Source organism: Pyxicephalus adspersus, chromosome 8, assembly GCF_032062135.1.
Source record: "Pyxicephalus adspersus chromosome 8, UCB_Pads_2.0, whole genome shotgun sequence".
NCBI lineage: Eukaryota > Metazoa > Chordata > Amphibia > Anura > Pyxicephalidae > Pyxicephalus > Pyxicephalus adspersus.
Window position 1 is genome coordinate 46,167,719 of NC_092865.1, and position 13,075 is coordinate 46,180,793.

At 37.1% G+C, this 13,075-nt stretch overlaps 1 protein-coding gene and 1 pseudogene across 1 annotated transcript; both read right to left on the reverse strand.

Moving 5' to 3' along the window:
* Positions 1-1,328: 1,328 nt before the first annotated feature.
* Positions 1,329-2,258, reverse strand: LOC140337449 (olfactory receptor 5H18-like). Its single transcript, XM_072421197.1, has one exon. The coding sequence runs from the start codon at positions 2,256-2,258 to the stop codon at positions 1,329-1,331; it is 930 nt and encodes a 309-aa protein (XP_072277298.1).
* LOC140337450 (olfactory receptor 1C1-like) overlaps positions 2,258-13,075 on the reverse strand; it is a 12,286-nt pseudogene continuing 1,468 nt past the window's right edge.

A 13,075-nucleotide genomic window follows, 5' to 3' on the forward strand; every position in this document is an offset into this window, starting at 1 on the left:
GTGAGAGATCAAATGTGGTGAGTTAGGGTAGTGGAGTTGGCTTGTACACAGGGGCACAGTAATGTTGGAACAGTGAAAACTCCTCTCCATACTGTGACCACATGGTTAGAACAATTACTGAATATACTCGAGTATAAATCTAGATTTTTATTGCCCTTTGAGAAAAAGAATCTGAATTTAGGCTGGGGTGACACCTAGTGGCAAGTCCAGGAGCTGCATTTATCACTGGTTTGTGAGATCAGAGCAGTCAGACAAGTTTTTATAACACCTTATATGAGAATACAGAGCTAATTGCTACTCAACAATAACCAGGAATGAAAGACTATTTAGGAGCAAATTACCCCTTAGAAACAATTTAGAAACAAGAGCATAATGCTCTAATCTGAAGGGAAGGGGAAAGGGGGGGGAGGATTTGACAGCTAAGCCCATGTGACTTTAGTTTTTTTACCTTTTAAAAAATATACTTTAAAAATAATATACTTTGCTTATTTGATCACAATTATTTTATTTGCATTTCTATTGATTGTTAACGGTGAAGGATGTAGGATGTATTTTCATTGGGGGAAGTGCATTTGCAAAATCATGACGTGGCAGGACAAAAATATTTTATTTCATTCTTTATTATTTAGATTTATAGATAAATCATTTTAATAATAACTGTTATTTTTATTTGTTTATACGATTTTGTGAAGTTGACTAGAGAATGTAATAAAACCAAATTTCCCTCCAAAAACAAAAGCCCTTCAGTAAACTAAATTCTAAAGATCCAAAAATATATTTGAAATAAGATTGCTTAAAATGTTCAATTAAAGACATTCAAGAACTCTGCCAAACTCAGCTGCCCCTTGTGAACCCCAAAATCCACCTGATTTTCCCAGTCCTTGTGAAATTCTATCACAGTCTGCTATAATGAAGACACTTACTAAGAATTGTTACAATAGGTTACAATGTTGCAGTAATATTTAATACAATTTCACAACATGTTTCACACATTTCACAGTAGTAATGGCCCTGATTTATTAAAGCTCTCCAAGGCTGGAGAGGATACAGTCTCATCAGTGAAGCTGGGTGATCCAGCAAACCTGAAAAAGATTTCCGTTTGCTAGCAAATTTATTAATCCCAGACAAGATCCATTCCACATTTGCTGGATCTTCCAGTTTTACTCATGAAAGTGTATCTCCTCTCCAGCCTTCCAGAGCTTTAATAAATCAGGCCCAATGTGTCTTTTTTTTTTACAAAAGAGGATTAGGATGGCAAAAAGTGTTGGTGGTCCATCTGCAAATGCAAAAGCCTTATAAATATATATATATATTTATTTATTTACATGTTAGAAAAGTGAACCCACTTTGTACATTCTCTTTATAGCAGTTTTCAGTTCTTGATTCCTCAAGCTGTATATCAGAGGATTTAGCAGAGGGGTGATTGTGGTATAAAACACTGACGCCAATTGGTCTGTAATATTTTGATTTTTTTTAGAGGGTTTATAGTAATTAAAGGTAAGGGTTCCATAAAAAATGAAGGCCACAGTCAGGTGAGAGGAACAGGTGGAGAAAGCCTTGAACCTTTTCTCCTTCTCTTTAATCTTGAGCACTGTTGAGAATACGGTGATGTACGGGATGAAGGTCATCAGTACGAAAACTATTTCATAAATTCCACCCAGGACGAACATGGTCAGGAGGTTGATGAACACATCTGTGCAGGAGATCTGAAAGAGCTTGGGCAGGTCACAGAAGAAACTTTGGACAGCGTTTGAGTCACAAAAAGTCATCCTCAGTGCAAGGAGAATGTGTACCAAAGAGTAGGCAAAACTGAGAGCCCAAACGCAGAGAGTCAAATGGACGCAAGTCTTCCAATCCATGATCTGAACGTAATGAAGAGGTCGACAGATGGCAACGTATCGATCTAAGGACATAACAGCCAATAAAAGGATTTCATCAGTGACCAAAAGGATAAATAAAAAAATTTGGGTCAGGCAAGCTGGGATGGAGATTTTCCAGTTATTAGTAATGAGGTCAAAGAGCATCCTGGGGGTGGTGATGGAAGAAGAGCACAAGTCTAGAAAAGCCAGATTTCCAAGAAAGAAATACATGGGGGTATGGAGGTGAGAGTCTATGACAACTAAGACAATGATACAAATGTTTCCAAGCAGAGTCATACAGTAAATGAAGAGAAAGAGCAGGAAGAGGGGGAGCTGGAGATCTGGAAAATCTGAAATACCAGAAAGTAACAATTCAGACAGAATGGTTTTGTTTCCCATTACAGCCTTTCCTGATGATACCTGGAATAAAAACAGAGATAACTGTCATAGAAAAGAATTGACTTTGAATGATTTAAACGTTCTTTTTAAAATTTGGTTTGGAAGGTTTTGAAGCTCAGTGTGGTTTTATTTGCTGTCCAAAACATGGCACAAAGTGATACGGAATCTTTGCAAAAGGGAATTCCTACAATTGAAGTCGTCCACATTGGAAGGTTTTCCTTCTACATTCATACTAATGACAACCACAGCACTTAGGATTTCCCTTTACTTAGCATCCTGCAGTTAATGATCACTATAAGAAAACTCAACTCAATGGGGACAAAGATAGTAATTTAAAACTATTAGAGGTTGTAATTCTTCCTTGTTCTATTTATCACCCTCACGACCAAAAACATACATTTTGCTGAATTATTCTAAAAGAGTAACCAATCAACTTTGCCTAGAGCTGCCTGAATTATTATTTTGTTGTGCTGTGTGAGCCCCAAACTGAAGAAGCAGACAAATTTTGCCTTTTATTGGTAACAATTGCACATTTTTAAGATCATATAGCAAAACATATTAAAGAGAAGAGAGAAGGATGGTAATCTGGAAGATCAGATATACAGGACTGAAAGACATTGAAAGGTAGTTACAGCTAAGATCATTAATGGATTTGAGCTTTTGATTTTTTAACTTTTCAGATTTTACCCATACCAGAATTTTCTGCAGGTAATTAGATGACTTCAGCTCAATAATTTCTCTACCAGCAAAACTCAATGAAGCATTTTCAGTGTATGGCCACAATAAAGCCAACCACACTTATTGTAGAAGAAGGACATATGTGGTGCCAAATTCAGAGGATATTTGGCATTGTGTACCCCAATTTTACCTGGATAGGGTTAAAGAATAATTGTGTCACTGCAGATTTGCAGCTCTTTATTTGGGATCCAGACCTAGATTGCACTGGAAGGAATGGGTGAGCCAGGCACTCCTCCGGTTTGCAGGCCATGAAATAGGGATGGCTCTGGTGCACCTGGCTATTGATAATAAATTGGCACCTGTCTTAAAGACTGGAGAAAGTTGCAGCCTGAGGCCGGGTGGCTCAGGTGAGGATACTGTGTGTAGCCGGTATGCTGAAAGAGCTCAGGAGCCGGTATGCTGACAGTCTCCCAAAGTTGAGGTCTGTGGGACCAATAGAGAGAGCTGGGGGGCTAAATTTTTTTAAAACAAAAGTTTTATGTCATTCTATAATGCCTGTGATCTAAATTCTTTATCGAACTGATGACACTTTGCTGACTCTCACATATAAAAAGATAAAATTACAAAAAATAGAATTTATTCACATACTCGTATAGATTTCAACCTACCTTAAAAACCTGCATGGGATTAGTTACAAATGACATAGAAGCAGAATTTGTTGTATAATCTCTTCTCACTTCACTTGGCTGCCCAAAATTACTCCTTAATATTTTTCAAGTATAATCTAATGCATTTCAGTTAATGTTCAATCTATTAAATAAATATAAAACAGAAGCAAATGAAATACTTTAAAACCAAAGTATAAATTATAATTTGGTCCAGCTGAGATGGTCCATTCAGAAATGTGTGATAATAAATAATGTGATCATTGTCTTGTTTAGCTGCTGTGGAAGTTTATATCTCTGTGCAGTAAATTCTCATAAATCTGCAACTTCCCATGAGAACAAAGAGAGGAAACCATTGGGGAATGACTCTTCAGAGTGGCTTATTAAGAATTTTTGTTGAAAAAGAAAAGTGTACAATTTTATAGCCAAAAGTTTGGAAACATTTATCAGACATACACATACTTACTAAACTTCCCATTTCAAGGCCAAGGGCAGGAATATGGAGTTGAATGCGAAGTCTTCCATTTTGGGAGATATTTAGGGATGTCTGTGGGGATTTGTGCCCATTTGTCAGATAAGGTATTTATGTTGGATTAGAAGACCTGGCTCCCAATTCGAAATTCATCCCAAAGGCCTTCAGTACGGTTGAGGTCAGGGCTCAGTGCAGGACACCCTGACCCTCCACACCAAACTGGTGACACCATGCCTCTTAAAAGTTGTGGATATTGGGTGTACTACACTGTGGATGCATTGAATGCCTTGTCCTTTTTAATTTCTGTACCTTACAGTTTAATACTGTATCATAGATACTTGTGAGATGGAATACTGGGCAACTTAGGGTTTAGAAGAGTGCATAGGAATGGGTACTTACCTATAAACCAGCAGAAGTAACCAAGATTTTCAGGTCAAGCAGGGTGTTAGAGGTTTTGACAAACCAAAAAAAGACATAAAAAGCTGCCCCATTATGTACATCAGGAGGGCAATCCAGAGCCAACAGGAAGGCAGAAGAGACCGAAGAAAATAACCAGCAACTAGGCACACTGCCCAAACAGGCTGTATACTAATCATGATGTTTTGTCCCAAATAGCAATAATATTGTTCCCCAGGAGAACAGCCTCTGTTGGCTCTGGATCATCATCCTTCCCTGAAAAATCGTTGGGATAGATAAGCATGTTTTTAATGTTTTTTTCTATTATTAGCCACATCAGAGACATGTAAGGACTGTATCCTTACACGTGTCCTCAGAAGTTAGCACTCTGGCCTTTGCAGCAGTAGGTCCCAGGTTCTAATCTCAGCCAGGACACTATCTGCATGGAGTTTGCAGGTTCTCCCTGTGTTTGCGTGAGTTTCCTGTGGGTACTCTGGCTACCTCCCACATTCCAAAAACATGCAGTTAGGTTAAAAAGCTCCCCCCCCAAATTGACTGTAGTAATGACATATGACTATGGTAGGGACATTGGATTGTTATCCTCTTTAAGGGACAGTTAGTGACATGACTATGGACTTTGTAAAGCGCTCCATAATATGTCAGCGCTATACAAATACTAGATAATAATGATATATCCTCCATACATAATGTGATCCTGAAAAAGGGGATTTAATTCTGTGGTCTCTACGATTTGGGGTTTCTGAGAAATGGATCAAGTTTAATGTATTTTAAGATGGGGTTTACATATTATGTATAACAAGAGTCTTTTGTGAACATAGCTATGTTGATATTTAAAGTAAAATACATTTCAGCATTTTATTTATGGTGTTATTAAAAAATATATATATTTTGTTATGCCTAAAATGCCCCTTTCATTTATTTTGTGTTTTTTGGTACTATTACTCTTGGGGTGCATGATGGTAATTAATTTAATTAATACCCATAGATAAGCATTTCTAATTGTCCCGTATTAGCTTAGAAAGAAGCAAGAAAAGAAAAATGTAGGAGATGCACTGGATGACTTAGTTTATTTTGGGGTACAAAGATCCAAAAATACTCACATTACTTTGCCAGGGATTGAATATACAAATTTAACATTTCCACATTTATATGCAAACTACAAAAGTGAATTTAACTAACAGTATAGAATGAAATATAGATGAAGAGGCCAAAGCAGAGATCACTGGAATAAAGAAATTATGTATAAATGGGTTAAAATAACAAATAGGAATTGAGAAATAAGGTTGTCATTTCGATGTTGTGTGTTTTTATATGGTATGGAGCAGATTTGTGATCTCAGAGCTGCAACATGGCATTGTAAAAATCATTTCTAAATAGCAAATGGGGGTTATATATATCTAATATATTCACTGGTGATCCTTATTGGGGCATTTCCAATTTTGGGGTATAAACAAGCTGTCTTCCAATTTGGCTCCTGTGTTGTCACTTTGTCACAGAGGTTTCTGACGGAGACCCCAAGTGGACCATTGGACTCAAATCACACAGAGACGGTTTATTGTTATCAACATCGAGAAACTTATCATGAGAAATGCCATTCTGCCTGGATTGCACATAGACAAAAATAGATGTAAAGACGTTCAGGCCCAGTAACTTCACCTTTTGTACTTTCTTTCCCCCTTACACCTACGGATGATGGGGTCACGATCTGAAGAAAGTATTGTAATAGCATTGGGACTTTTAGGACTTAATCTATGTATCATCATTGATTTTGTATGTCTACTGGCTCACTGAACCCACATTTGAACAATGGTATAACTACTATGAAGTCACTGTTTCTCACGGTATATGAAATACAATACTATGTTTTTTGGACGTCACTACCATTGTTGTTAACCAGAAAGACCCCTCTTTTTTTTTAAATTTACCAAAGGTTTAGGTCTATCTACCAATTGTTTTTCTCTTTTTGACTCTTGGACCACTATGCAATATATATATATATATATATATATATATATATAAAAGTATATAAAAGTATATATTATATTACATTTTTGTATATATATAAAAATATATATTATATTACATTTTTGTATTTATTTTTCTTTTCTTTTTTCTTTTTAAATTTCCTACAGTGACCCACAGATCCTCAATGCTCTGGTCTGTTGTAAATAATTTCAGCTGTAATGATTATATTGATGATTGTTCATCCACTGACAAAGTGTTTGCACCACATTTAGGACCCTTCTGGAACATGTTTTACCAATTCTCTGTACCTGCTGGGTCTCAAGTGCAGCCATTAAAAAAAGGAGAAAGGGAGCACCTGAAAGAATCAATACAGTCTAAATACTGTATTATCAGTTGAAAGACATTGCATTTTGGGGTAAACAAAACTAGTTTTCAAGACATAGAAATGCAAATGAGTGCCAGCAATAAGCAGCTGCACCTTTCTTTGGTGAGCCAGTTACAGTTCAAGCTTTGTAGATGAAGGATTCTGTTACTTCTAAAACAATCGCTGATAATAGAACACAGTTACTAAACCTTCCTAATGATTCATCTTTTTGGTGATACTTTTCTTTTCACTTCAACTTCCCTTAGTGGGTTTATGAAAAAAACCTACTTACTATATCCACAGCTCACAGTATATTAGTGTGGTGGTCGATGGGAGGAATTCCTGTTACATTGCTGGCCATTGGGAAGAATATCACCCTTACAAATAAGGGAAGATGTGTCGTGCAGAAGAACCATCATGGCCGATACCAATTTTTTTACCATAATCTCCGAATATTACAGCTGGTTTCTTGCTGTCAGTTGACCTTCCAGAAACATATCTGTCACGATAAAGACACTTGAACAGGAGGTGGACCCTCTGTGCTACCAGCACATTTAGCCGAGGTGATATCAGAGGTGCAGAGCCTAAGGTACTGCCGGGTGTTCACCAGAGCACTCCGCAAGGAGTGTTGGGCTTTGCTGTGAATGGCACCAAGGTCAGGAAAAGGAAAACAAGACTGGAATCCGAATGCTCACAGGAACCTCAGGTAGTAAGACCTATTGCTGAGGCAATAAGTGTCTGACTGAGCCCAGCATATATATGGAGACTGACAGAGCAGCTAGAGCAAGGTGGGAACAGCTGCTGCTAATCAGACACTATCAGGAGGACAATAAGTACCAGATCAGTGCTGCTGATCTGTGACAATATCGACCTAATATTATCATTTTGAGAAAAATATTATTTTGTAAATTCTCTTCAGTGCAGTTTTCAGTTCATTATTCCTCAAACTGTATATAAGAGGATTTATCAAAGGAGTAATTGTGGTGTAACATACTGACACCACCCTATCGGCTGCAAAGTGATAACCCGTGGTGGGTCTAAAGTAATTGAAAACAATAGTTCCATAGAAGATAAAGACCACGGTCAGGTGAGAGGAACACGTGGAAAATGCCTTAAATCTTTTTTCTTTCTCTTTAATTTTCATCACAGTTAAAAACACTGTGATGTATGGGATGAACGTCATCAGTAATAAAACCAATCCAAAAAGTCCACCAAGTAGAAAGATGAACAAGAGGTTGATGAACACATCTGTGCAAGAAATCTGAAATAGCTTGGACAAATCACAGAAGAAACTTTGAACAATGTTTAAGTCACAAAATGTCAGCCTTAACGTAATGAGGATGTGTGCCAATGAGTAGACCAAACTTAGAGCCCAAACACCGGCAGCAAGCTGGATGCAAGTCTTCCAGTGCATGATCTGCACGTAATGTAAAGGGCGACAGATTGCAATATATCGATCGTAAGACATGACAGCCAACAGGAGGATTTCCGTGGTGGCCATGAAAATAAAGAAGAAGACTTGAGTCAAACAGGCTGTGATGGAAATTTTTCGGTTGTTGGTAATGAGATCAAAGAGCATTCTGGGAGTGGTGAGCGAAGAGGAACACATGTCTAGAAAAGCCAGATTTCCAAGAAAAAAATACATGGGTGTATGAAGGTGAGAGTCAATGGCAACAAGGAGAATGATTAGGAAATTTCCAATTAAAGTCATGGAGTAAATGTGAAGAAAGAGTAGAAAGAAGGGGAGCTCGAGAGCTGGAAGGTCTGAAATCCCAGAAAGAAACAATTCTGTCAAAATGGTTTGGTTTGCCATTAGAGTTTTTATGGAGAGCTGCAAATGGTAAAATACAAAGTTAAAATAAACTTTGTGGATTATATACAAAAACATTTTGTAACAATTATATTAGAATGAAATAAATTAGTATTACTCCTCAAGCTTGGAGAAGTTACCATAAAAACCTTTAAAAGTGGTTGGTTGGGAGGATGGAGCCGCAAGCATTGGATTTATTTAAAAGAGATTTAGGGTTCTTCATTTTACACATTTGAATGTAAATGAAAATAACATGTTTGATTGTTTAACTGACTCCGTCCATTAAAAAAAATAAAAATGTATATAGTATATACAAGATATATCTGCAGCTGACTTCACTCATGAATGTCATTTTATTCTGAATTGGCAAAGTTTCAATATTGATCCGTTCTCTTCTGACCCTTTTTTTTATTCCTGATGGGCTGACCCAATGGCCACTGGAAATAAAAGCTCCATCATTATTAGGAAGATTCAATATTGGGCCAATGAAAACACAGGCAGGTATGTGGCAACACTTTAAGGTTCTTGATGGAATCCTATTATCTGTTAAATTATTTTATAGATTCAAAGGTGCTTTATGTAATTTCTCCCAATATTCAAGTACTTTGAAGTCAGTTGAGCTGACTTCAATCTTCTAATCTTCCAACCTTCCTTGTTATCTATGCAAGCCATGCTTCTGATTTGACAGTCCCTAAGGCTGGGTACACATGTGCAATAATTGTCCTTGGAAAGGGTCTTTCACGATCCTTTCCAACGATTAATGACTGCACGATGCATGAACGAGTGCTCTACATACAATCGTTTGTCACCCATCGTCCGTGGATCTGCTAGGATGGTCATTCGGACGATAGACGACGAGCGCTGTACACATGCCAGATTCCCGTCCGATATTGGCCCTGAGCCGATTATCGGACGAGAACAAGTGCACATGTACACGTAGCCAAACAGTGACTGCATTTTCCTATTTTTACCTTAGAGAAAGTCATCAAAAATGATGAATTCAGGAAAATTCAGAAAAGTCAGTAGACCAGCTTATATCAACTATTGACTTCCAGAAGTCACCATGCAAATGTTGAGATTATCTGCTGTATGGTGTGTCTCTATAGTTCAAGGATTGATATCACAGGGTTAAAGTTCATCAGAACAATCAGCAAGGGGCCAATGTTATCTCAACTCTCCTGTTCACCACCCATTACTTAGAGTAAAGATTAGAGCTGAGATTATATTTACATATGTTATGTGTGAGGACATTCTTCCCAAGGTCTCCCAATGTAACAGAAGAATATGACCTCTGGGTGTCATAGTATTAAGGCATTCCCATACAATAATTAATGTTTTTTCACCAACAATAACAGTAACAATAAGAGGCATAGAGAGATAACATAATAATAAAAGCAATATGTTTTAATTGCCGATTTTTCCTTTCTGTATATAGGAAAGCTGAGGTGCTTTCAATCTTTCTTTCATGTTTGCTGCTTCTTTTTGTAGTTCTCTTCATTGACTTCAATTTCACCTTAGATTCAAATTCAAGCTCCTGTGCTTTGCCTTCAAATCCATCCAAAGCTCTTGTCCCACCTATCTAATACACAAATCCATCCACAGCTCTTGTCCCACCTACCTACCTGATACACAAACCTCTCCACAGTTCTTGTCCTGCTTACCTTTCGGACCTGATAGAAAAATACCCTCCAAACCACTCACTTGGCTCCTCCAATGACCTACTAATGGCTTCCTCACTCATAACCTCATCACACGCACGGCTCCAAGACTTTTCTAGACCTGCCCCCTTTCTCTGGAATGGCCTTCTTCCTCCAATTCAGGTTGGGTCATATTTTCTGCACATTAAAAAGAGCCCTTAAAACCCAATGCTTCATCCTCACCTATCAGTCTTCTTCTGTCTCTTAAACCCTCACTACTTCCCACCATTCCATATCCCTCTCCAACTGTGTGCTACTTCCTCCACCTCTTAGATTGTAAGTTCTTCTGGGCATGGTCCTCTCCCCCTCCTGTGTCACTGTCTGTGTCTGTCTGTCATTTGCAATTCCTATTTAATGTAAATCGCTGCATAATATGTTGGCGCTATATAAACCTGTTTAATAATATTATTAATATTATTTGTGATTATAAATATATAAAGTTATTTTCAGTTTTTATTCTTTACTATTAGTAGTACTTTTAGTCCCAAACTAAATCCTCATCATTTGTTTATGCAACGCCAGTGATAAAGCAAAAAAGCAAATACAATACAATACAATAGCAAAAAAGTCAAATAGGTAAAAGTCCACCAATTGTTTGAACCTTACCATCCAGATCTTTATTAATCGAATTATTGCAACAGATCCAATAAACAACTTTAGTAGGAAAATTGAAAATACACCTTAAATGCAAAAAGCCAAACACATGTTCTGTGCTGCTTATCATTATATGATTTAATGCATTTAATAGGTTGATATTGTTTAAATAATTCTAAATGTAAAAACTGAATAGTTTTGATTGCATTGAATATATACAAACCAACGGATTATTTCTGCAGACCTTGTATAGTCAGGATGTGATCTCTGACTGTACTTAGCTGCAGTTTATAAATCTTTATTCTTCCAGAGGGGATTTTGGCTCAGATTATGCTGCAGCTTCCCTGGAGAAATTATCTAAAGCAATGAATGATCAGATGTGCTGAGAGACCAACTAAGGAGTAATGTGACAAAGATATGAGTTTCATACTAAATTCTAATTACAGAAACAACCATTCACTTTATACACTCTACAGCTCCTGATTTAGATGAAATCCATTTATATTTTCTATGTTATTATATTCATATACTAATTATTTTAATAATAATATTATTATTAATAATAATATTGATATTATTATACTAATATTTAAAGCAACAATAATTCATTTTAATTTTGTGGCATTAGTTAACTTTATACCTTCTTTTCAGTTTAATTTACACTTTTGGTTTTCACATTTTGAAACAAACCTTCCATAGCATATTAAAATAATAAGGCAAATAAAAAAAAAACACTTTTCAGCCAAATTTTAGCCAATTTATTTATTGAGCACTTATTAGAGAACTGTAACAATTCCAAATAAAATATAAGTAGAACTTGTTGCAGTTTATGAAACAGAGCTAAAAGTAGTATACTTATTCTTGTTAAAGAATTATAAAAGCTTGTGTAAAAAGACTCAGCAAATTTTTTTTTGTACGTGTGATTTCTCCTCACACCACTTTTATAGAGCATATATGAGAATAATTGAAATTTCTTTTTGAAGTTTTGAACAATAATTCTGCTTACTGCTATTTCTAGACAGAAGTGTCATAATATGTAATGAGGGCAAATAAGAACTAAACAGACTGCAACAAAACTGTAGTAATATTTAGTTACCAAATTGTTATTCCAAATTTTTCTTCTATAGTTTAATGAATATGACTTATTTAATACAGCAAAAAAAAAAAGCTTGAATTATTATTAACAAGTATTTGAATTGCGCCATCATATTACGCAGCGCTGTACAAAATGCATAGTCATGTCGCTAGCTGTCCCTCAAAGGAGCTCAAATCTAATGTCCACACCATAGTCATTACCACAGACTAAGGTCAGGGGGGAAGGCAATTAAGCTAACTGCACGTTTTTAGAATGGGTGAGGAAGCCGGAGCACCCGGGGGATACCCACACAAACCCAGGGAAAACCTGCAAACTCCATGCAGATAGTGTCCCACCCAGTGACTTCGTGGTTGCCAAGTAGAAATGGGAAATAACAAATTTTCCTGAAACATTGCCAAAAGGTTAAAATATACAGTTGTATTGTAAATGAATAGTACCATAGTTTATTGTTTCTTATTCCATCAACTGCGAGACACCTTTTACAGGCAGGAACTCTACTGTCCTCCATCCTCCATTCGTCTCTTGTCTTCAGTTAACTTTTGGAGCAATGGTGCCAACGTTTTCGAAACCACGGACCACTAAATTCACCGGCTCCGGACACTCATGCGCGGGGAGCTGAGTGTCACTCAAAGGGGAAGAAACTTCCCCCATAGTGATATCATAATGCCAAAACCCGCTCACTCTCCTATCGCAGGTCTGAGCCTGTGATAGGAGAGTAGGTTGTGTCCAGATACAACCCGCCCACTTTCTTGAGCCTGCGATTCGTACGGGGGCCATAGTCCGTGGCTCTGGTCGGTGCACCCTCTGGCGGGGTCCTTTTCCTGACCCAGCTCTAGAGTGGCAGAGCCGCGGACCACCAAAGTTTTCTCACGGACCACCGGTTGGTGACCACTGAGATCATAAAAGGAAATAGTATACACTCCTCTCCATTAAATTAATTCCCTACTGCCAAACCCCACACAAAAATTGCACTTCAAATTGTATTGACTAAACACAGATTCCTATTACAAAAAATACCAATACATTAATATTTGAGTATTTACATAGGAGGTGAATTTT